This window comes from Vulpes vulpes, chromosome 10 (assembly GCF_048418805.1).
Source record: "Vulpes vulpes isolate BD-2025 chromosome 10, VulVul3, whole genome shotgun sequence".
Lineage (NCBI taxonomy): Eukaryota > Metazoa > Chordata > Mammalia > Carnivora > Canidae > Vulpes > Vulpes vulpes.
Window position 1 is genome coordinate 81980261 of NC_132789.1, and position 22104 is coordinate 82002364.

Below are 22104 nucleotides of genomic sequence, written 5' to 3' on the forward strand. Positions count from 1 at the left end.
GAGCCCAAGTTCTAAAATCAAAAGGGAGCCTTGGACTGAAGAGTTTGAGCGCAAGTATTTTACGTGGCTTCTTTTCCACCATATCCCAGCCTTGTTATATTTAGTTGTGGAAAAATCAGTGTCAGTTTAAAGGAAAAACAGTGGCCATGGTGTTGACTTTCGCACTTATCATTTTATTTGAGTTACAACTTCCCAAAGAGGCTATATGTCACATTGGGCCCTTGAAAGAAGTATTCCCACAGTCCTCCTGATGCACTTTCCTCCCTTCTGTCCTGACAGAAAAGCACTTTCCATTATAACTTTTAATCTCTTTCGCCTAACACTGGCTTTGAGATCCCTCTAAGTCCACTACTGTGCAGAAATGCTTGTCCAAAGCACATCATTCTTTCCAGGCCACTTAAAGACATGTTTATTGACTGGCCATTTTGTACCAAGAGCATCTAAGGGGCGGGAAGTAGAAAGCACTGTTACATCATGAGGTCCATCTCCCAGTGGTGGAGGGATGAGCATGAGGAAGCTTTGGCAAACATCTGCTCCATGTGCCCCTGTAAGGGACCAGGCTGGGCAGGGAAGGCATTTCCTCAGGAACCACAGCTCCTTAAGTGGCAGGTCCCAGGCCAGCAGGACTCTGTGCTCTGACCCTTGCCCTGTTTCTTGCCATTACTTCCTCAGTGTTCTTTATTTCAGCAGTCCTCACCTTTTCTGTTCAATCTTGGCTTATGAATTTCGCATTTAATTCCTGTATGCTCACTCATCCAGGAAAGTTGTAAAAGACTTAATGGGAATCTAAGATAACCCGGAGGAAGCTGGAGGCATTTACAAGCTCCTTCCTCAGCTGCCCATAAAAACGTTTGCGAGATATACAGAGGGAGGAAAGGCAGTTTTTTTTTAAAAAAATTGTACAGTGCCCAGCACCCAGTGGGAACACAGTCAATACTGTCCGTGTTGAACAAATAAAGCAGAATCCCCATTCATCTTCAATGGGTCTATATCATCAATGTGCAAGGATATACGTTAGAATAGTAACAATGGTTCTCTCTGTGTGATGGGATTGAGGGTCAATTTTAGATTCTTGGCATCTACCAGTTTTTAAAAAATTCTCACCATTAAAGATGGATCACAAAAAGAAAAAGGCAGCAATAAAATTTAGAGTAATTTTTTAATCCCACATCATTACTTGATTTTCGCATGTAAAGGCTAACTCAGAGAACTCTTGGGTAACAGTGGCCAGGTTAGCTACGTTAACCGAGTGTGCTCCATGCAGCCACTGTATTCAGTTGCTTCATGTCCATTATCTCATTTAACCCTTATAATGACTCTGGACTCCAGGCGATAGATCGGATGATTATCTCCATGAGTGGAAAGAAGGCTGGGAGAGGTTAAATGATTAGCCCAAAGTCTCACCACTACTAAAAGTCGTGGAACTGAGATTCTAACTGAGGCCTTTCTGACCGCACGCAGCATGAGGTCTTAATCTATAGGCGACACTGCCCCCACTTCATAAGCTGACTTTGTTTTAGAAGACCTATTCATATTTTTAGTCACCGGTGAATGCAGCAGAAGACATCTATTGACAAGACCACTGCCATTATACTCTTATGTAGACTGTTGACATAATTTCTCAAAATTTGAGTATGTCAAATCAAAACAAAAGCATGAACTCTTTAATTAAAGGAAGAGAAAAGCCCATTCGGGAGGTGGAGAAGAGAGGAAAGAAAGACTAAACCATTTGATAAAATTAAACTTGCATGAGCCCTTCTCACACTTCCCTTATCAAAAGCTTGAGTCGTAGCTCAACAGGTTAGGACACCATGAGTTTGAATAAAGTAGTAATTTCACACAACTGCTTTATTGTACTGGTTATTGATTTGTTCTGAAAGCATTCTGAGACCCTGCGACCCGCAAAGCCCTGGCCGCTCTCATCTGTGACACTGTCATGGCCGACCGTCTGCATCATCAAGGCACCCAACTCATCTCCCTATGGTTTCAGGGTCAGTAGTTCCTGCTATTGAAAACCCATCTTTTTTTCTGTGGGTTTATAAATAGGTTGTTTTATGTGACCCTGAGCTGAAACCAAGCTTACAAGGTGTCAGGCTAGATGCAAGTTTTCTGCTCACTGAAGCTTTAAATTTGCCAGACCTGATTTCTAAACACAGTGTAAGACACAGTAACGAAAACAAATTTTAGTTTTAAAGGCATTCCTTTTGAAGGCTCATCCTGCTAATGAAATCCACTTTGCAGGTGTAAAATACGAGATTTTGCTTTGGGAAGAGGTGACAGAGAATGAGGAGGGGAATGGAAAAACCAAGTAGGCTCAGTAAAATCCAACCAACCAGAACTCCTGGTTCAATGGATTCTGAAGATGAAAGGCAAGCTACTCCCGGGAGAAAAAGGCAAATGATAGAATACAAATTACATCATGGATTTAATTTTTCTTTTTAATCTTCTAAGCTATCTCCTAAAATCAGGAGAGGTGCTATCTGAACACACATTTTTCGAGCTACAATTCACAACGATCCCTGATCTATTCAGAAAGATTATTAGGCTCCAGGGTTTTGTATAAAAGCAAATATCTCAATTACGTAAATACACTATGCTTCTTATGGCAGGGAAGTAAAAACGTTATAAACAATGTCGACAGCCAAACTATATTGAAAATATCGGTGGGAAAATCAAGGTGTTCAAAGACAGTTATCGAAATTAAATAACCACTACTGAACATTTCGATGTCAGATACTTGGCTAACATTATCTCCTTAAATACTAATGATAACTCTTTGAGATAAACATTATCGTTCTCATTGAACAGATGAGAAAATTGAGAGCCTAAAGTTCATTTGCTCAAGGCCACTTAGCTAGTAAGTTGCACAATAAGATTTAAATGCAAGTCTATCAAATTCAAGAGCCCATGCTGTTTTATCTAGTGATTTTCTTCCTTGAGTTTCAGAGAAAATCTTTGTTAGTAGTGGGTTCTCCAGAAAGATTTCAAGATGACTAAGTTTTCTCCATCTCACTTAAGAGTGAAATGCAGTTGTTTTTAATAAGACATTGAAAACAATGTCCTTAGATGTTTGATAAGTGTGATCCTGGGAATTAGGACAGCACAAACAGAGACAGCCTCAGGAGGGCCCTGTCTTGTCAGAAATAGCCCCCAAGTCCCACACAGGGCGAAAGTTAGAGCCCATGTGTCTTTCAAGGTCCTCACTTCTCCTCTAAGGAGCTCTGGGTGTTCCTGTGGGTTTGTAAGCTGGAGAACAAAGCAACAGCAGAAGAGGGCAGTCCCTCTCTGGGGTAGGGGTGCAGCAGCCCATCCTGTACTGGTCTTTCCTGCTCCTTGCTCTTCCCTAAGTCATCCTCCTAGCGCCCCAGACATGCACTGCCATGCAAGGTCAAGGTAGGCTGCTGCTCCCCAGTCAGAAAGGAGGACTCTATATTATGTCTGTTAAAGTCTTTGCCTTTAAGTTCTTGGTTGTAAAAAGGACAGGAATAGCATCACAAAGGAGACCCTCCTCAACATGCTTCATTGGTGCTGCACGCGACCTCGGAATCAATGAGCGCTTCATTCCGTAGGCTCCACCACGGCCCCTCTCCTGTCTAGAAGCCGCCAGCACCAGGCCATGTGCAAGAGCTTGGGCTGTGCCTGCCTCTCTGTAAGGCCCGTCCGCAGTTGGCTTACCTTCATGTGGGATTTGAGATTGTCCTTGCGAGCACACCGGAATGGACAGAGCGGACACTGATGACTTTTTAAACCTGTGTGAATCACCATGTGCCGCTTCCAGTAACTCTTCCTTTTTATAACCAAACCACATATTGGACACTGGAAAGGCTTTCCGCTTTCCTCTTCAGAGGCTTGGAAGAGGGAGAAAGAAAGAAAAATTGAGGAAAACAAAAAGGGACACTGCATCCAGCATTCACTCACATGCATTACTATATAAAGAACACTAAAAATGATTTGGTATTTTTCCTGGGCAATTCCAAGACTTTATCCATGAGGGAGTTTTATTAAAGCTTTTCTTCAAGTAGAAACCCATGTTCATCTCATTACTTCCATGTGGGTTCCATTTTTCAAAATCTGACCAGGCTGCTGTGTGACAGTGTCACTTTTGAAGGCCATCCCACACTTAGGAAAGTGTCTGCAAAGGGGCTTTGCCTGACTTGTCCTAGTTCAGCTCAGAAAAGCTTGATGTCAGGGGCTTTGTTTCCTGAAGGAAACCTCCAAACCTGAGGCCATTTCTGAGTTCCTAAATTTAGAAAACAGCAAGAAATTAAGACCAATCAAAGGGGACAGGGAATGACGCATTGCACCACACTGAAAACCAAACAGCCATCATAAACCACTCCAATGGAGACAAATTTTAGGATCCTACTGTTGACTTGTTTAGTTATGTCTTGAGCAAATGCTACTGCCAGTTTGGCCATCAGGGGATCTTAAGGCTAGGGTTTTTCACCTACTTTTTTTTGTCCCTCTGGTTGTCACTAATAAGATCCACTGCTTTCTTCTGCACTGGGCCCTACCACCCACTTGGGAAAGAGCTACAAAAAGGCAGTCACAAATGCTTCCATTTTTTTCAGGAAAGCAGACAAACCAACTACTTCCTCCAAGGAAAGCTAAGATAACTCTCACCTCCTCCATCCCCACAGCAAAGGGTCTGTGTTATGATACTGTGTTGCTACACCTCTGGTCTATCAATTTATATTCTCAGGAACACAGTAGCTTCTGCAATTTGGGGATATAGTAAATAAAAACAAGTAGAGTTGAAGACTCAGACTTTCCTTTTTTAATCATGAGGGATCAGAAATATTTCCAAACTGATTAACTAAGTCGTAATACACTCATAAAATAAAATATATGAAGCTGTTTTTTAAAATGAACTAGATCTAGAGATGCTGATAGAGAAACCTGCCCAAGATATTACAGTTAGTGGATAAAGCAAGAAGATTGAGCCTGTACGTCTAGGTGGATTCTGTTTTTGTTTTCTAAAAAACGGGAATCAATTGTTGCTAATACAGTGAGGTGAAAGGTTGAGAGAAAACTTTATAAAGGATTAATCAAGCTGACAATACCTACAGCCACTCATTAAGCTTAACATTCCTAAAAAGGGGACAGACATTGCAGGCCTTCTGATAAGCCACCTATGAAATATCCCTACAAAAAGTTTAATCAAGCCTCTATATAACTAGAAGGCTACCAGAAATATGATTAAAATAGCAACAACACATTAAACCCACATGCCCAGGGGCCAGAAATCAGCCAAATCCAGAATGTGGGCAATTCTACAGGACGGATGACAGTCTCTTCAAGGAAACAGCGCTTGGGAAAGGGACATGGTTACGGAGACATATCAAACAAATAGAAGGTGTGAAACTGATTTTGATCCTAACTTGAACAAAGCAATTATGAAAAGACACTTCCGAGATACTGAGGGAATACTGATTGTAGCCCAGGTGTTCCATAAAATCATGAAACAAACGTCGATCCCCTTAGATGTGATAATAGTTACCGTGTTATTATTATTTTTTTAAGTTCTTCTCTGGTGGAGATAATATATATGGTAACACTTACAGGCAAATGGATACAAGGTCTGGGATTTGCTTTTAAATGCTTGAGCAAAAAAGGATAAGGAGAAGAAAGAATGGGATGAATAAATGAAACAAAAAATGATATCTTTTTATTTGTAGGAAAATGGTCTGGAAGCATACCCAAGAAATTATTAAGCAGTTACCTTTGAAGAACTGTGGGTTAAAAGGAAGGGGTCAGAAAGGGAAACTTGTTTTTATTTTACATTCTTCTATGTACACTGAAATTTTTAATGCACATATTATCTTTATAATTTTAAAAGGATACAGTCTCATGTGTAAACTTTAAAATCATCTTATTATTTATTCATGGCATCAACTGAGTCTCTGTATGCAAAGGACCACTTATCATGGATGGAACCAGAAAGGTTCTGGAATACAGTCAGGGTATTCCAAAAATTCTGTTTTACTATCATGAATATAATAAGCAATCTTGGTTACCATAACCAAGCAACCTGAAAAAGAATCTGCCAAAAATATACCTTCAAGTCTGGAAACTCTACTTGTGATGCTTCCATCACAAGCATTTCCTTTTCTGATTGGGGGCTGGGGTGGGATTGAAGGTTCTCTTTCACTCTAGGACAAGCATGCTTTGTAGAGGCCTATCAACAGGACTTTTTTTTTTTTTTTTTTTTTTTTTAATTAACCTGACTTTAGCTTTCCTACTGCTTTTGTTGATTGCCTCTGCTGACCTGGCGTCCTATCCCTAATTTGGCCTCTCATTTTCTATCCTTCATTGTCATTTCTTCCACTCTGGTATCTTGATCACAGAGACTACACATTGAACAATAGATTTGAGAGAAAAGGCTGAACCAGGCCTCTAGGTGAGATTACTGTTCTAAACCAGAGGGGGGAAAAATGATAATGATGTCTATTTGGGATTGTGAGAACATCAAAATAGTAAGAAAGATACATGCAAACAGGCTGCCACTGATCTTCATTTTTCCCATATCAAACCCGCAAACTGCCTAATTTTATAGAACTGTCTGGAACAGGAGAGGAAAATGGAGATGTCTTCCACTGACCTAAGGTTTCATGGTACATCACAGGAAGGCAATAAAAGGCATTTGGACAAAGACAAAAGGAACATGGCCAGTGTCCCCTGGATATCTTGTTTTGCTTAATGTGACCAATTTCCTTACTTTTTCTGATCCCCCCCGCCCAGGGCCCCCTAGGGTGTATTACAGAGCACACCACATTAAATCTTGCACATTAGCATTTCATATAAATCTATTTTATTTTGGAGCTATGCTTCCCTAGTTTTTTTTTTTTCTTCCCTAGTTTTAATTAATACCAAAAGACACACGAATCATGTACAAATTAGGGTGTCCTTGGATTGAATGGGAAAAAAAATTAGAATACTCATAACGATAAGAAACTAATGGCAAGATATGTGCCAAAGCACTACATTATTAGAACTGTTTGAAATTTTTAACTGATCATGGCAGGAAAGGAAGAAGACAGGAGCCAAATGATAAAAATAACCATAATACAATGATCGATTTTCAAAGTTGGCCATTAATCTCCCCGGGTTAACATTTGCATTTTTATTTATTAAACATTTTTTGATATTTCAGTAGGATGCCCTCCCCATCTATATGATGTTGATAACTACTTTGGAGAAGGGAGGAAGTAAGAATGTGTTCTAGTTCGTATGCCAAACTATTTTCAAGGAACTGACAGCTGTAAATTTCACTCAAATTTAGAGCCTAAGGAAATATGACCACTTCCTCAGACTAACCACACATTCATAAGGCAATAGGATTGAAACATTCATTATTTTACCCGGTTTACAACTGTCTGATAAACAATTTCCCCCAAATATATCACTAGCTGGCTAATATCACCACAAACAAAACGAAATCCCCCCAAATGCTAACAGACCCAGGGGCATCAATAGTTGCTACTTTGCTTCTTTGGAGAAAACACATTCTCCTTACAGACAATAGTATTACTGGAGTAAGGGAGATAATAAATGTGTGTAAAATGCCTGTCACACAGTAAATGGAAGCTACTGGTAGTAGCTGTTGCAATAATAATAGTAATGATAGGCTCTAGTCATACCTTCCAAAGCAGGAAAACTCACCAGGAGAGCAGATGTAAATTTAAACAACTGACATCACATAAAATACATAGCTAGGGGCCTAGCCCCAAATGTTGATTTTTCACAGGAGCCCGGAGAAAATAAAGGGGCAGGAGTCCACTGTGCTATGCAGGTAGGGTCCAGCTCAGCCTAGGAAGAACTCTGATGGGCAAATTCAGCTCAGCAGGGAAAATAGAGAGGTGGAAAGACAGAAGGGGAGGAAGGGGCAGAGGAGGAATAGGCTAGGGGGCAAGGCTAGAGGTCTTTACCTGTGTTTCTCCAGCACCAAACAGTACTGGGTATGATGTACAATTCAATAAATGTGTGTTGGACTGTAATGAGAGTAATTGGAAAGGGCTGGGTCAAGAGAGTATCAGAAAAATAAAATGAGTGCTGGAAATGGAAGAAAAAGGTACAGGAAGCTGCCAGCAAGTCCCAGTGGAAGCGGTTGTCAGCACAAGAGTGCATACTTTTCACATAGCATGCCAATACATGTCTCAAATGAATGGGTGTGGAGAGATGTTTATGTGCTTACATCTCACCTATTTCTAAAATGAATTAGGAGCAGCTGATATTTAAAATGCATACAGTATGACTACACCAATAATAAGGTACAATGGTAAGTGTTTAAACTATTTACCATGGACAAGATCTGCCCAAGGCTGAGACAATCTTGTGGGAGGTTTGATGGTGAATTTTAAGAAGCAAGATAGTTAATTCAAAAACTAGGGGAAAAAACAAACATTTGTCTTGAGTTGATGGACAGGAGTTCAAGAATAAGAAAGGAAGAGCAAGGAACCTTAGTACAGGAAGGAATCTTGGAGCTAATTCCCAACTAGCTCAGTTTATAGATGAGGAAGCTGAACTGAAGTGTAGGCTTAAAATCCCTCTGCTAGTTAGTGGCAGGTTGGGATTGGAGCCAATATCTTCACTTCTGGTTTGGTGTCTATATATAAATCCACAAAGCAACAACAACACATATCATTGAGGGAAAAAAAATCAGGAGGCTCTCATTAACTTACTTGCTTTAACTCAAGGTAGGAGTTTTCAAACCAACATAACTGTTTTATAGGCCTTGAAATCAAACTTTCTCTTGTTAGATACTATGTGCCAATTTGCAGAAAATTGAGCTAATTTGCAGGCAGTTTGCAGGTGGTATCTGCATATACACCCGACTGCCTTACTATACACATCGAAGGAGTTCAAGCCGCCCAGTGACCCTGGCTGTACATTAAATCATCCCCAACTCCACTCCAGGCCCACCAACCCACCAAGGCACATCAGCGTAGGAGGAACCATTCTCCTTTCTAACAATACACATGGAATTTGTATCTTTTAATAGAATTTCATGGGCATGTCTCTCAAATGCTATTTCAGGGTGTAAAACCTATGTTAGCAACGGATATCACTGGGTTTATCTGTCATTATTGACGCTGATGTTACTAATGCATATTTTAACAACTGGGAAGTATTCAATAAAACTAAGAGGTTGTAGATATCTGGATATCTAGATGAGAGGCAGTCTAAGTTTAAATGGCTGGGGAAATATAATTGAGGTCAGTGACAGCTAGTTCTGAATCTTGATTAAAAAGTGAATTTTCTAAACAAGTTCCTGTCTTGTGATCATTCCCAGATTACAGTGATAATAACTGTGGACCTAATGGGAGTAGAGGAAGAGGTTGCCTCACTTTCTGGACTTTCTATGGCTTTGCAATAAATTTTAATAGCATCACGTAAATATGAAAGAAAACAGTACCCAGAAAACATCTATCTATTGACCCAGGAAATATTCTGAGCCTTCGGTTGCATGAGACCAACAGGCTTCTAAGCATACCTAAATTTAGTAAAATAAAGATGTTTCACAGACGTTCCTTCTGAAACTCTCCTTGTTATTTCTCTTAACTAGGAGCCTGGCATCCTAGGAATCTTGGTGGCCGTTTACAAGAAAGTTTGTCTTTAAAATAAAAACCATTTATTTTATTCTGAGAGGCAACAAACAGTAGCTTCAAAGAGAATTGAGTCAATGTGTGACATTTATCTTTATAGCAAGATATCCCTTTCAGAGCAAGTGCAGCATGTGCTGGGGCGCAGGGTCACATGAAAGAAACCTCCTCCTCAAGTGTCACGTCTCTCTTGCAGGGGGGAAAGGCTACAGAGTGGTGGACTCTTTAAAGGAATTAAATACACCATGACCTGGCAACAACTGAATCCTGTTCAAAAAAGAGGAATAAGGTCAGACCTAAAAGACACTTTTTTTCCCCCATGGTTTGGACTTCCCTTGACCTAAAGGAGGTCAAAGAAATGCTGGTGTCTAAATTACTCAATACAGATTGGCTTTTCTAGCACATATCTCTTTGTAACTCCAGAATCAACTTTATATGCCCTTTTTGCAACATTTTGGGAAACAGCTAAGACCTGCTGGACATAAGGATGGTGTATAGTTATTTTTAAGGATTTTTGGTTGGGTTATCACTTGTTTGTTTAAATTATTAGGCAACAGACACCCTAACTCTGCTGCCAGAAGCCAGCCTACATATCTGTTTTGAGTTAAAGGAAGATTTCTTTCTAAGGTAAAGGGGAAAAAAAATAATCATGAGAAATGTTTAGAAACATGGGTGACAGCTCTCATGACATTCTCATGATGCTTTCTCAGTAAAGCCAAATTACATCTGAATCTAGCCCTGGATTTCCCTGAAACCAAGAGTATAGTGTGTAGAAAGGGGAGGAGGGGGCCAGATGGAGAAGATCCACCTTTCCTTCCACTCCTCAGATTCAAAAATCTGTAAGAGCAACCAAATCATCTCTCCACGATATGAAGATAAATAACAGAATTAAATAGTCCATCAACTCCTGCTTAACCCATAATCTAGTTAGCATGCTGTGAAGTGATGATGTTCGCTTTAAGTGAGAAGGGCGCAGAGCCACCCTTTCTACTACTTCCAACCCATGCGGTAAGAAACCAAACTTGAATTTAGGATATGTCCACACGGACACACGGAACATATTCCGATGGTCCATTTCAAGAGCCCTTGTGTTTATCCTCACAGCGATCTTCCCTCTTGTGTGAGTTCTACAAAATGAGTGATTTTTTTTTTTTTTTAAACCACAATTACTCATCAAGGGAGCTGCTTCACCAACTCTTGGATTTTGTACAGAGGCACGGGGAGAACAGGGGGCCACGGGTGCCAGTCAGCCAGCAGGCGGTTGCAGAGACGCAATCCAAGAAGTTCCTTTGTCTCCCCTTTCAATTTAATCATTTTGAACATTCATTGATTAAAATATTAAGTGGGGTTTTTTTTTTTGTTTTTTTTTAAGATTTTATTTATTTATTCATAAGAGATGGGGAGGGGGGGAGGGGAGGCAGAGACACAGGCAGAGGGAGAAGCAGGCTCCCTGCAAGGAATCCAATGTGGGACTTGATCCCAGATCTGGGGATCACGACCTGAGCCAAAGGCAGACGCTCAAAAGCTGAGCCACCCAGGCGCCCCTAAGATATTAAGTGTTTTGGCAACAGAAGAAATTCAGGAAAAAGGAAAGAAAAAGTGATTGTTTGTAGGTCTCTGTAAAATTCTGCTGAGAAGCTCGTTGAGATGGTGGCATGAATTAAGTGCATTTAAACCATAAAGGGAACATATCTTTTCCCTTGGGTGTATATCCTATAACAAAACAGGCAGAAAGTCTACTGTGCACTGGAAGTTCATGACCTCTTTTACATCTTTACATGCATCTAAGCACTTGAAAGAAAAAAAAATTATACTTCATCACTATTGTTCCCTACACCCAAGACACTTCACGGTGATAAAGCTGCTGCGATTTGCCTTCAGGAGCCACAGTTTTACCAGTTATCTCTTTCCTGAGTCTTCAGTCGACTAACACTTATTAATTTTGTATAAGCTTTTCCAAGTAACCAATGTCCAGTTGACTTTATAGTGTAAACACCATAAATACACTTATTCAATAACGAGACACAGAGAATATTTATCAAACTTCATGTTACATACAGTCATACCTCTCTTTCTTCTGCTATTCCTAAATGAAATTTCTATAAATGAGGGGTGATTTCTATAAATGAGGAGCAGGTAAATGCAGAATTACCTAGCTCCCTTTGCTCTTCTCCTGGTTTCCTAATTTTAGCCATTTCTCTCTTTATTTCACCAAATGGCAGGTAAGAAGTGAGGAGACATGAAACTCAGAATTGATAAACGTTTCGGGATTTTATGGACACTTCAGAAACTCTGGAGTGAATGGTTTGGATCACTTAGAGTCATAAAAGTTCCAGATATCCATTTTCCTAGTTCTACTCTGCTGTTTACACAAGTTTTAAAATAATTAGGTTTAGTGCATATAGCCCACTCAGCAATTTAAATGGAAATTTGTCATAAGTGTGTCAAACTGACGTGAGCTGTGATCGTTCAATTATTTGCCATTCTAAGCACTCTTCATCAATGTGGCTGCAAATATTCAAAAGCTGGCTAGATAGACACAATGGCAGTGTTTATACCAATGAGGACACACATGGCCTACATCCTGTTCCAATCTGACAGGATATCCTTGGGAGACATCTGAAGCTCCGTACATCCATCCCAATACCATGAATTTATCATACACACAATTTAAAAACAAACCAGTACAAGAAGTGATGCTTCCACCATGAGAACTCAAGTGACTAAATTTCTCCCTCAGATGAGTAACTTGTGAATGTCAAGGCTCCATAAGACAAGCAACTTCTCCTTTGGAAAGACTGCCCTCACAAGAAAAACTTATGATTCAAATTTTCCACATGCCTTCAGGATCCTTCAGGATCTGATTGGATTTGAATTTAAAAAAAAAAAAAAAAAGCATTTGCAGGAAATGCTTTGATTATGTCTGAATGACAATATTCTTTAGAGTTCTTATGTGACAAGAAATTACAGAAGAACAGGGTAAGTGGGAAAGGCTTAAATTCCACACACACAAAAAAATAATAAAAATGCTAACATAAAAGTGTATAGTGTGATAAATTAGGGCAGAGTAGTTACTGTATACAAAAGTCCATTTGTGATGGGAGGCAGCAGGAGGGTGGGCTCTCCCCTTGTCCACTGTTTCAAAAGCAGCAGGGTTTTTCTATCCCCCTATGTTCAGTGATGCCATGCACTCCATGACAAAGATGCTTTGATCTTCTCCCATTAAATATGTCTTGTATGGACCTAGCCTGCACTTGGTAAGAAAAAAAAAAAAGATCATTTATATGAAAGGGAGGAGTCCTGTACGTCTCCAAGATTATTCATTACCTTTCAAAAATGAAGCTATTTGTGAAGTCTTTGTGTAGCCCACACATGAAAGCCCACGACACTGCTTACTTAGAGTATTTTCTGGTGCTCCTGCTTTTTTTATTCCTGCCACAGATCAGATGGGGAGCCCAACCGAATAGAGTGATGAATAAGACATTTGCAATTTACAGTAAAAAAAAAAAAAATCTTACAGGATGACTGAAATAAAAGATTCCATACCTGAATTGGAGGGCTTAGAAACCCTTCCCTTAGGAACCGGGAGTAACAATAATTCCAAGGACTGTGGCGGTGGCGGCGGTGGCGGTGGTGGCGGCGGTGGGGTCACTTTCTCTTGCTTCTTCTCCGAAGGCGGCGGCGGTAGAGGGTCCTCAGGCACCAGGGACGATTTCTCAGCCAGAAGGCTCCCAGCAGCCCTGGCTGCTACCTCTTTCAGAAGGGCGGCCGAGGAGGTCATGGAAGCCAGCGAGAGGAAGGGGCTGGCCGGAGGCGGGTGTTCCTGCCCGGGAGTCAAGCTTCTCTCACTGACTTTCTTGGATAAGGCTGCCAAGGTGGAACTGGCAGACTGGGAGCTAAAAGGGGAGGGAAAGGACTCAAATCGCATGGTCTCCTCAGTCCTGGTGAGGGATTTGTCCTGCAGAACAGCATTGGCTGCAGCTTTCAATTTTAAGATGGCAGAGTCCGGGGACAAGCTGCAGGTGGTGGTTGAGTTTGACAACCACTTACCTTGATTCCATATAAAACGGTTACTTGGAGTGTATTGGTCATTCTGTTCCTGCTTCTCAGCCAACTTCCTGGCAAGAACACTGAGCTGCTGGGCATGGTGGGATGGTGGGGAAAAGGAGAGATTCGAACCCACGTTTACCGGGGACTCCACTCTGCCATTGGCCGTGGCTGTGGCATCGAGTTTGAGGGAGCCGGCTTCCAGCAGCCGCCGCAGGTTGCTGCTCAAGGGCTTGGTGGAGCCTGGGGGGTCATCTTCACACAAAGAAGACACGCCAGGGGAGAGGTGGTCTTGACACTGCAGTGAGTCTCGCAGGACCTCACCGTCAAGTCCCACCAGCTCCAACGTGTGACTGCTGGGAGTTGCACTTCCCAAGGAGGTGTCGGGGGAAGTGGACTGCTCCTGGATCCGGTCCTCCAGAGACAACTTATAGTTCTCCTGGACTTCTCCATAGGACGCTTCTGATGGAGTCTCTGAAGAGTTTCCATACCAGTGCTCTCCTTCACTGAGTTCTCCCTCCGCCTCCTCCAGCCTACTAACATCTGGGGGAATGAAGAAGATCACGTTTACTCCCCAGTGAGCAACAAGCAAGTCTGAAGACATTCATATGGACTGGTTGACATGCTTCCTCTTCCCCTCCCCCTAAGAACCACAAGAAAGACAGCAACCACCTTACTAGAATGTCAGGTGCTGAGTCAGACGGTCTTGGCATAAGCCTGGAAGAAGGTAAAATACTAAACAGGCAAAGGTAAAAACACACCCACCAGCGAAACATATTCATCTTTCTATAATTATTCCAGACAAGTTGAAATGGAAAGGTGGCTGGGGGTGGAATGGATCTGGTCAAAAAGTAACTGCATGAAGAAAGAGCCTGCTATTCCCAGTGGTGGGGGAAATGGAAAGAAGCTTGCTCCTTTGTAAAAAACAAAAACAAAAACAAAACAGCATGATATCTTTAGTGTTGCATCAGAATTGGAGAGGCGGCCTGGCAGGGTGGGAAAATGTTGTCTGTGAGGCACATGACAGTGGGAAGCTACCTCCCCACTTTCTGATTCCATAACCTCAGGCAAGTCAGGTTAGCTGGTTAGACAGAAGATGCAACGGATTTTTTTTTGAAAAGTTCATCCAAAAATGTAAGTAATACCTGCTGTTACATATTACAACTTCACCTAGTTGTTAGGAAGCTTAAATCATAAGAAGCATGTGACTGATTTGCAAACAGTCAGGTTCTATACAAAAAATCAGACCTCATCAGCAAATACTATTCACATTACTGATTCCTTCAAGTGACAACATCTCCCATGTTATGGATGCTACTTCTTTGAGAGCCCTGGATTCCAGTTACCAGCATGCCCACCATCTTGTCACAGGCAATGATTAGGAATGTGTCCCTTTACTCCACTAAGAGTCCCCTTTAATTATTTTCCATCCATTAATTTATCTACCCACGACTACCTCTCTGACTGCCCCCTAAGCACCGCTCACTTAGGACTCCCTGCCATTCCAAGAGTACCCATGAGCTCTGACATTTTTCTACCTTTGCTCAAGATATTCCTTCTATCAGGAATGTCTTTCTTTCCCTAGAAAACCTGATTGTCTATCCTTCAACTTCCTACCTCAAAAGTTTCTTGTGATTCTCCCTGGAATTCTTCTTTTCATTCATTCATTCATTCATTCATTCACTTATTCAACAAATAACTGTGAAGTACCAGGCATTGTTCTAGATCATTCTAGATTGAACCACAGTGAACAAAACAAGATCCTGCCTTCTTGAAGCTTACATCTCAGGGAAGGTAGATAGTTTGTCACACAATACTTAAAAACTAGTAAGTCATATAGTAAGCCAGAGGGTGGTAAGTGCTATGGAAAAAGATGTAAAGCAGGACACGGAGGTTTGAGGGGTAATGGGTAGGAGGGGAGTTGCAATCTTAAATACCATGGTCAGAATGGGGCTTCACTGAGGTGGTGACATCCGAGCAAAGACTTGAAAGAAGTGAGCAGTTGTTCAAGCAGCTACCTCTGGGACAGCATTCCACACAGAGGGAGTTGCTATAAAATCCCTGATGTGGGGACATGTCTGGTGTGTTCGTGACACAGCAAGGAGGCCAATGTGGGTAGAGTGGAATGAGTAAGGGTCAGAGCAGTAGGAGAGGAAGTCAGAGAAACAACATTAGAGATAGAGAGGGAAGAGGGAGGGTAAGGGGGGCTGTGAGTGTGTTGTGAGGCAGCAAGGCTCTGCAGACCAGCACAACGCCATAAACTGCTGAAAGGTCTTTTGCATCTAGTGAAATTGGGAACTACCAGAGAGGGCTTTGATATGATGTGACTTACATTTTCAAAGCACTGTTCCAGCTGCTGTGTGGAAAAGAGGCTGCAGACACGAGGGTAGGAGCAGGGAGACCAGCTACCAGGCTGGAACCCTAGTGAAGGATGACTGGCTCAGCTCAAGGCAACTGCCAGTGGTCAGAAGCAGCCAGATTCCATGCATCTTTTGAATACAGGGCCCACATTCCCGTGTTTTGTTTATATTGATTTTATATCACTCTAAATTACCTGTCTACTATTGGCTTGTCTTCTAAAAGGTAAGTGGTGGTGTTCCTTGAAGGCAGAGATCAAGTTTTATCATCCACACATCCCACACTGTGCCTAGCACAGTGCCTAGACCCCAGCAGAGTTCAATGAATGTTTAAGGATTGAGCCAAAACTCCCCATTGTGCCAAGTTTTGCTATATAACATGCTGTTTCTTTTCTGAATAGAAATAGCTAGAACTAGTAATGCATGAGCTACCAGCTAATACATTGATCTTCCCATGCTATTTAGAGAAGAAATGTCACAAATGACAAATTCTCTTTCACTAAGCTAAAGTTCTGCAACTCCTTCCTGAGATTCTTTATTAAATTATCAAGAAAATGTAAAATATCAAATGGAATTTGCTGAAAAAAAGCAGATAAAATTGAATTTTCTCTGTTAAAAACAGTCTGGTTCCTTGTGATTTGCCACATTTCCTTCTTCCCACTCGATTTCAACATTTTTCATCTTTGCTGAAACCAGCAGGACCCTGAACTACTCATCTCCCCAATGGCTCCTCGAAGAGATGCTTTTTACCAAACACCAAGCAGTCAACATCAATTTCAACAATAGGGCTAATTTTAAGTTCCTTTGGCAAACCACCTTTCCTGATTTCAGTTTAAATACCTCATCCTTCAGAAAAATCACATGGGAACTATCCTGTACATAGTAAGAAAAGTAAAAGATTTAAAAATCACTACATTAAGAACAGTTGAATATCTTCTCAGAGTCTCCTTCTCTAATCTTTATTGACACTCACTAAATGAACATGGGAAAATAAATGATTCAGAAGTAAATACTTTCAGATTATATTTTTGTCATTCTAGAGTAGCTCTAGACAGTCAAGAGTGGTTTAGAACCAATGTGATAATCAGTGTCAGATAACAAGGTACATAAAATCAGGGTTTTGAGAACTGCGAAGAAATCATAACCACACATCCAGGCTTGTCATTTTATGAGACTATTAAGTTCTCTGAGATGCTACCTGCTGTGATCAAAGACACAACTACCAACTGCTAATGCTGGAACCAAGAACCCAAATCTCACAACATCTGGCCAATGCTTCTCTGCAAAGCCCCACTGTACTATCTGCCCAATGCCCTCTGAATGCAACTTCTAGTGAGCTTGGAGCAGCTCCCCTCCCACCCCCAGTCATCCATCCATCCTTCCACTCTCTTGAAACAGAAATGAGCAAGGGAAGTCTCATAGACAAGGACAGTATTCACTCCTTATCTTGAGATACAACATTAAGAGGTCAGTATCCATTATTTCCACACACAAATCTCCCCATTCCATCCCTACAGCTTCTTTGTTGCAGTGGTCAAGAACTGATTCACATGTCTCAGGAATTCAGCACATCTACTGGCAAGGCCCCAAAGGCAAAGCTTAATCTCCTACCCCTTCCACACCCTTAGTGAGCAAGAATATTCCCGCCTCCAAAGGTGCTGAGGTGTCGAGTGTATCAAAAACTAAAGTTGTCAATTCAGGTTCTGATCCTATCAAGCAGTGGTAAGGAGATCCGAACATTCTTGAATGATGCAAACAGCTAATATCTACATTTAGAGAACTTTCCCAGCCTTGCCAAAACAGAAGCCCCAAACAAGCAAAGCATTTCTTTTCTTTTCTTTTTTAAGATTTTACTTATTTATTCATGAGAGACACAGAGAGAGAGAGAGAGAGGCAGAGACACAGGCAGAGGGAGAAGCAGGCTCCATGCAGAGAGCCTGATGCGGGACTCGATCCCGGGTCTCCAGGATCACGCCCTGGGCTGAAAGTGGTGCTAAACTGCTGGGCCACCAGGGCTGCCCCAAAGCATTTCTTAAACTGACCTATTTACATCCTGTAAAACACCTGGGTAGTTCTCAGTCATCAATAACTTGGGTCTTTGTAGACGCCGCCGAGATACACTGTCTTCTGGACTACAAGAAAACTCGGATTCATAAAGAATGTTTTCAAGCTCAATACTCTATTAATCATTTTTTCTGAAGATGCTGCTACTAAAACTGAGGTCATTCAAGTAATAAATCACCAAATAATTTTAATGCATGGCCTAGGAGGAGCCAGACCAGAAACCGGAGAAGAAACATTTTTGAAATTATTCTGGCATCACCTGAGGTCCCGCGAAAAGTCGGGGAAGCTTTTGGAGAAATGAATGCAGGAGAAGAGGAGACCCGCAGAGGCTGGAGAACAATCATGAGAGCCTCAAACAAATATGCTTTCAGTTCACAAACCAGCAGCAAACCAGGATTTTCTCCCGCAAATATTAATTCTCTTCCCCCTGCTGGGCTGCTCTGTGCCTCGCATTTGATTGCAAGCAGCAGGTGTCCTCACAGGCCGCATGGGTGCGGTTATGGGGGGGCCCCCTTGAGCGGGGTGAGCAGGAACCCCGGGCACCTTTGGCCCACCATTCTGAGCAAAGATGCTCTCACCAGAGAAGCTCAAAACAAAGCATTCCTGCAATCTAGGGGATTAATTTGTTGGACACCACGAACTTCTAGAACAAGCTAGGCTTGACTTTGGACTCCCTCTCACAACTCGAGAAGCCCCTGGGCAGCGACACCGCCCCATTTTCCCGCGTGTCACCCGCACAGGATCAGGGCACCTCAGCGCAGAGCGCGCCTCATGCGGGGCCTGAACACGCGGCCTGCCCGCCGCAACTGTGCCTTTCACAGCTTTCCTAACTAAGGCTCCGGGGGAAGCCTCTAAACGGCCAATGTAAATAACTTCCTTCTAAATACATTATTTTTAACCTTCAGAATAGGAAGCTATTTCCATTGCTAATTTTAAAACAACCTATGTCTCTGACAGCCAGGTTCACACTCGTTCCTGTCAATTTTACACAACAGTCTGTTTTTGTGTTTTTTCACTTTAAATCATAAACTCAAAGAATTAAGAATAGAAATGGTACAATTACAGAATGAAAATATGCTGAATAAATTTTGTTTCCATGTGGTGAATATTTCTCCTTTGGGGAAAACAAAACAAAATTCCACTACCTAACACATTTATTTATAATTCAGTTCTCAAGCAAAAAATCGGTAACTTGATATTATCCACAACTCTTGCTACAGGTTTGTTTTGTTTTTTCCCCCAACTCACTTCCTTTTCGGTTTGACAGTTTTAATCAGATGCATTTAATTGGACACTCAAGTCAGAAGATCCTTGATCAGAAAGATAGGGAGCGAAAAGTGGGGGGAAAATGCGAGAAAGAGGCACCTATTAGTTTTCAGGCCTTTTGGCTGAGGTTAAAGTGAGTGGGGATGGAAATCTCAAAGCCCCGTTTTCTAAATCTACCCACAACCCATTCCACCAGTTGGTTCACCGTGAACTCTAACCAGCATGGTTTGAAGAGAGCAAGGTTTAAATTCCAGACTTGCCTGGAATGAAGCCAACTCATTGGTCAGTCCTCCGAGAGTCAACACCTTCTTGTGATAATAGGTGTGTTCACCTGGTACTTACCAGCTAACTGTCTGGTTCGTTTTCAGCTAAAAATCTCCCCAGTCTTATTCCTTTCCAGCTACCACACATCTATAGCTAGATGTCTATATTGAATTTTAAGGTCATGCATCTTTATCAGTATTAATCACTTATACCCATCATACCTACCTCAAATCGTACAACCAACTTTTCCATGCATTTTAAGGCAAAAGTGGTGTGTAAAAAAAGTGGTTTGAGCAGCTGGATACAAAAGCTATTAACAAAACCAATGCTAATAATGGGCTTGATTCGACAAACATTTACTAAGCATTTGCTATGTTCTGGGAGCTGTTCTTTGCCACAGCGAGCCTCAGGATTCAGCAGTCTCTTGCCCAATGGCTTATAATCACCAGGGAGCGAGGGTTGCACAAGCATTCGAAGCACGATGATCAGTGCCATCACAGAGCAACCGAGCAAGAGTTGTGTGTACATAAGTTAATTCCAATGGTGCAGATGGCTTTTTGAAATGGATCTCAAAAGGACGAAGATGATTTTAACAGACAACATTGGAAATTCACATATCGGAGGGCTGGCTCTTCTGAAACTATGAGACGGGAAATAGCCCCGTCGCAGAGTAAGCTAATATTCAGGTGACATATGTTAGATAAACTAACCTCATGAAACATTTTTCATATTCTTAGTTCTTCACATTTAAAAAAGAGACCATCTATGGATTTGTTAAAGGGCAGATCTTACCAATTTTCTTACCGTACCCACTAGTTTGGAAATCAGACTATCCGATTAGAAATGCCTGAGGCAGGACCACAAGTGAGTCAGTTTTGTATTCCTGCTCCATACTCTGCCCAGAGTAGGGGTATTAGGGTCCCTGGAGTTGTAGGGACAAGCAGGACCCACGAAGCGACAGGTAGGGCTCTCAGTCCCTAGACCCAGCACAGAAGGGGGCCCAGAGAGAGCCTCAGACAGGGTGTCAAACTCAACATCACGGCTCCATCTCCCTGCTTCTCGTCTCTTCTCAGAGGTTAGCCTCATCCTCTCAGGTCACCTTCCCCTGGAGGTTGAACACCTGGCTACACAGGTTCTGGATTTTCACTCTCATCCACTTACCACTAGAGAAAGGTCTTTCCCCTCGGATTAGCCCACTGGAGGCTAGGTTCTGCTCGCTGGATTTATCCCTGAAGCCATAGGGTGGGTTCTACAATTGGCTTAATGGGGGTCACAGAGGAAAGAAGGGGGAAGAGACCTTGGAAGACAAGAACGACGATGACCTCTGTAATGTTTGATAAAGGTGTAGCATGTGGCACATCAGGCTGTTCTGAGCCAGTTTGAGGATTTTAAGCATAAAACACATCCTCATTTAGGCCGATCTTAACCTCCAATTTTTAAATTGTCCCTTGAAGCCCAAAAGCCTCAGCACATCCCCACGCCAGGTCTGCCTAATACTAAGAGACCTCTCAGGGGTTCAAGGCTCTGAGGCCACAGGGTGAGTGAAACACACGGCGTGGGAGGGGAGCAGAGCCTCAGGGATCACAGTCATCAAAACATCTCGATGCCCAGGTACCCAACCGCTGTCAGCCTGGCCAGGACAAAAAGTTAAGAAGAGCTACTAGTTATTTAAAACTGCTACGGTGGATGACAACCAGACTCCTGTCACAAGTCCAGCTGGGGAAAAGGTGACGCGAGGGCACGGGGAAATGGGAGGAAGTCTGGAGAGGATGAGCGTTCACAGGCCGAGAGCCCCGAGAGGCCCCCTGCATCAAGACGCACATTTTGCACACAGCAGTATGTTCAAAGTACTGTTGCAAATGCCCACGAGCAAAACCAAGGCAACACGAATGAATGCGTCACTTGCTATCTTCAGAGGGGGTTGCAAACAGTATCTGAGCAGGTTCCAGTCTCTTCATATATAAAGTTGCCAGATCTTCCAGTGACCAAGGGGCTATCCAATCCTCCATTAAACTGCCCATCTCAACACAAATGGCAACTCCTCCATCCCTGTGATCGCTCTGAACAAAAACCCTGCAGCCAGCCTTGACTCTTCCCTTTCTGTCATACCCCTCATCGAATTCATTTGCAGATTTTTGGTTTTACCTTCCATGTACATCCCGAATCTAACCACTTTCACCATGTTTATCATTCTGCCCTGATATGCGGCACTGCCATCCCTCACCTAGAGCACAGCAGGAGCCTTCCAGATGCTCTCCCCACTTCTGACGCTTGCCCCACTATGCTTAGCCAGCAGCAGCCGTAGTAAGCTTTTAGAAATATATATCATACCCCAGGACCCCCATCCTCAAAGCCCCCAAAATGGCTTCTCATGTTCTCAGAATAAAATCTAAAACCCTTACCTTGCCCTCAGGGCCCTACATAATCCATATCCCCCTGACCTCATCTCCTACCCCACTGTCTTGCTAATAAATAATAAATAAGTAGCGAAATCTCCCCCAAAT

The 22104-nt window shown here is 42.2% G+C and overlaps 1 protein-coding gene across 7 annotated transcripts in view; it reads right to left on the reverse strand.

Annotated features, from left to right (window-relative positions):
- Positions 1–22104, reverse strand: part of ZNF827 (zinc finger protein 827) — a 165741-nt gene that overhangs the window by 120501 nt on the left and 23136 nt on the right. For all 7 annotated transcript variants that reach the window (XM_026018160.2, XM_026018163.2, XM_072724778.1 and 4 more), the window contains exons 2-3: positions 13149–14192; positions 3676–3848 (exon numbers count right to left, since the gene is read on the reverse strand). In XM_026018160.2, the coding sequence (XP_025873945.1) occupies positions 3676–3848; positions 13149–14192 (1217 nt within the window). The remainder of the gene's footprint in view (positions 1–3675; positions 3849–13148; positions 14193–22104) is intronic.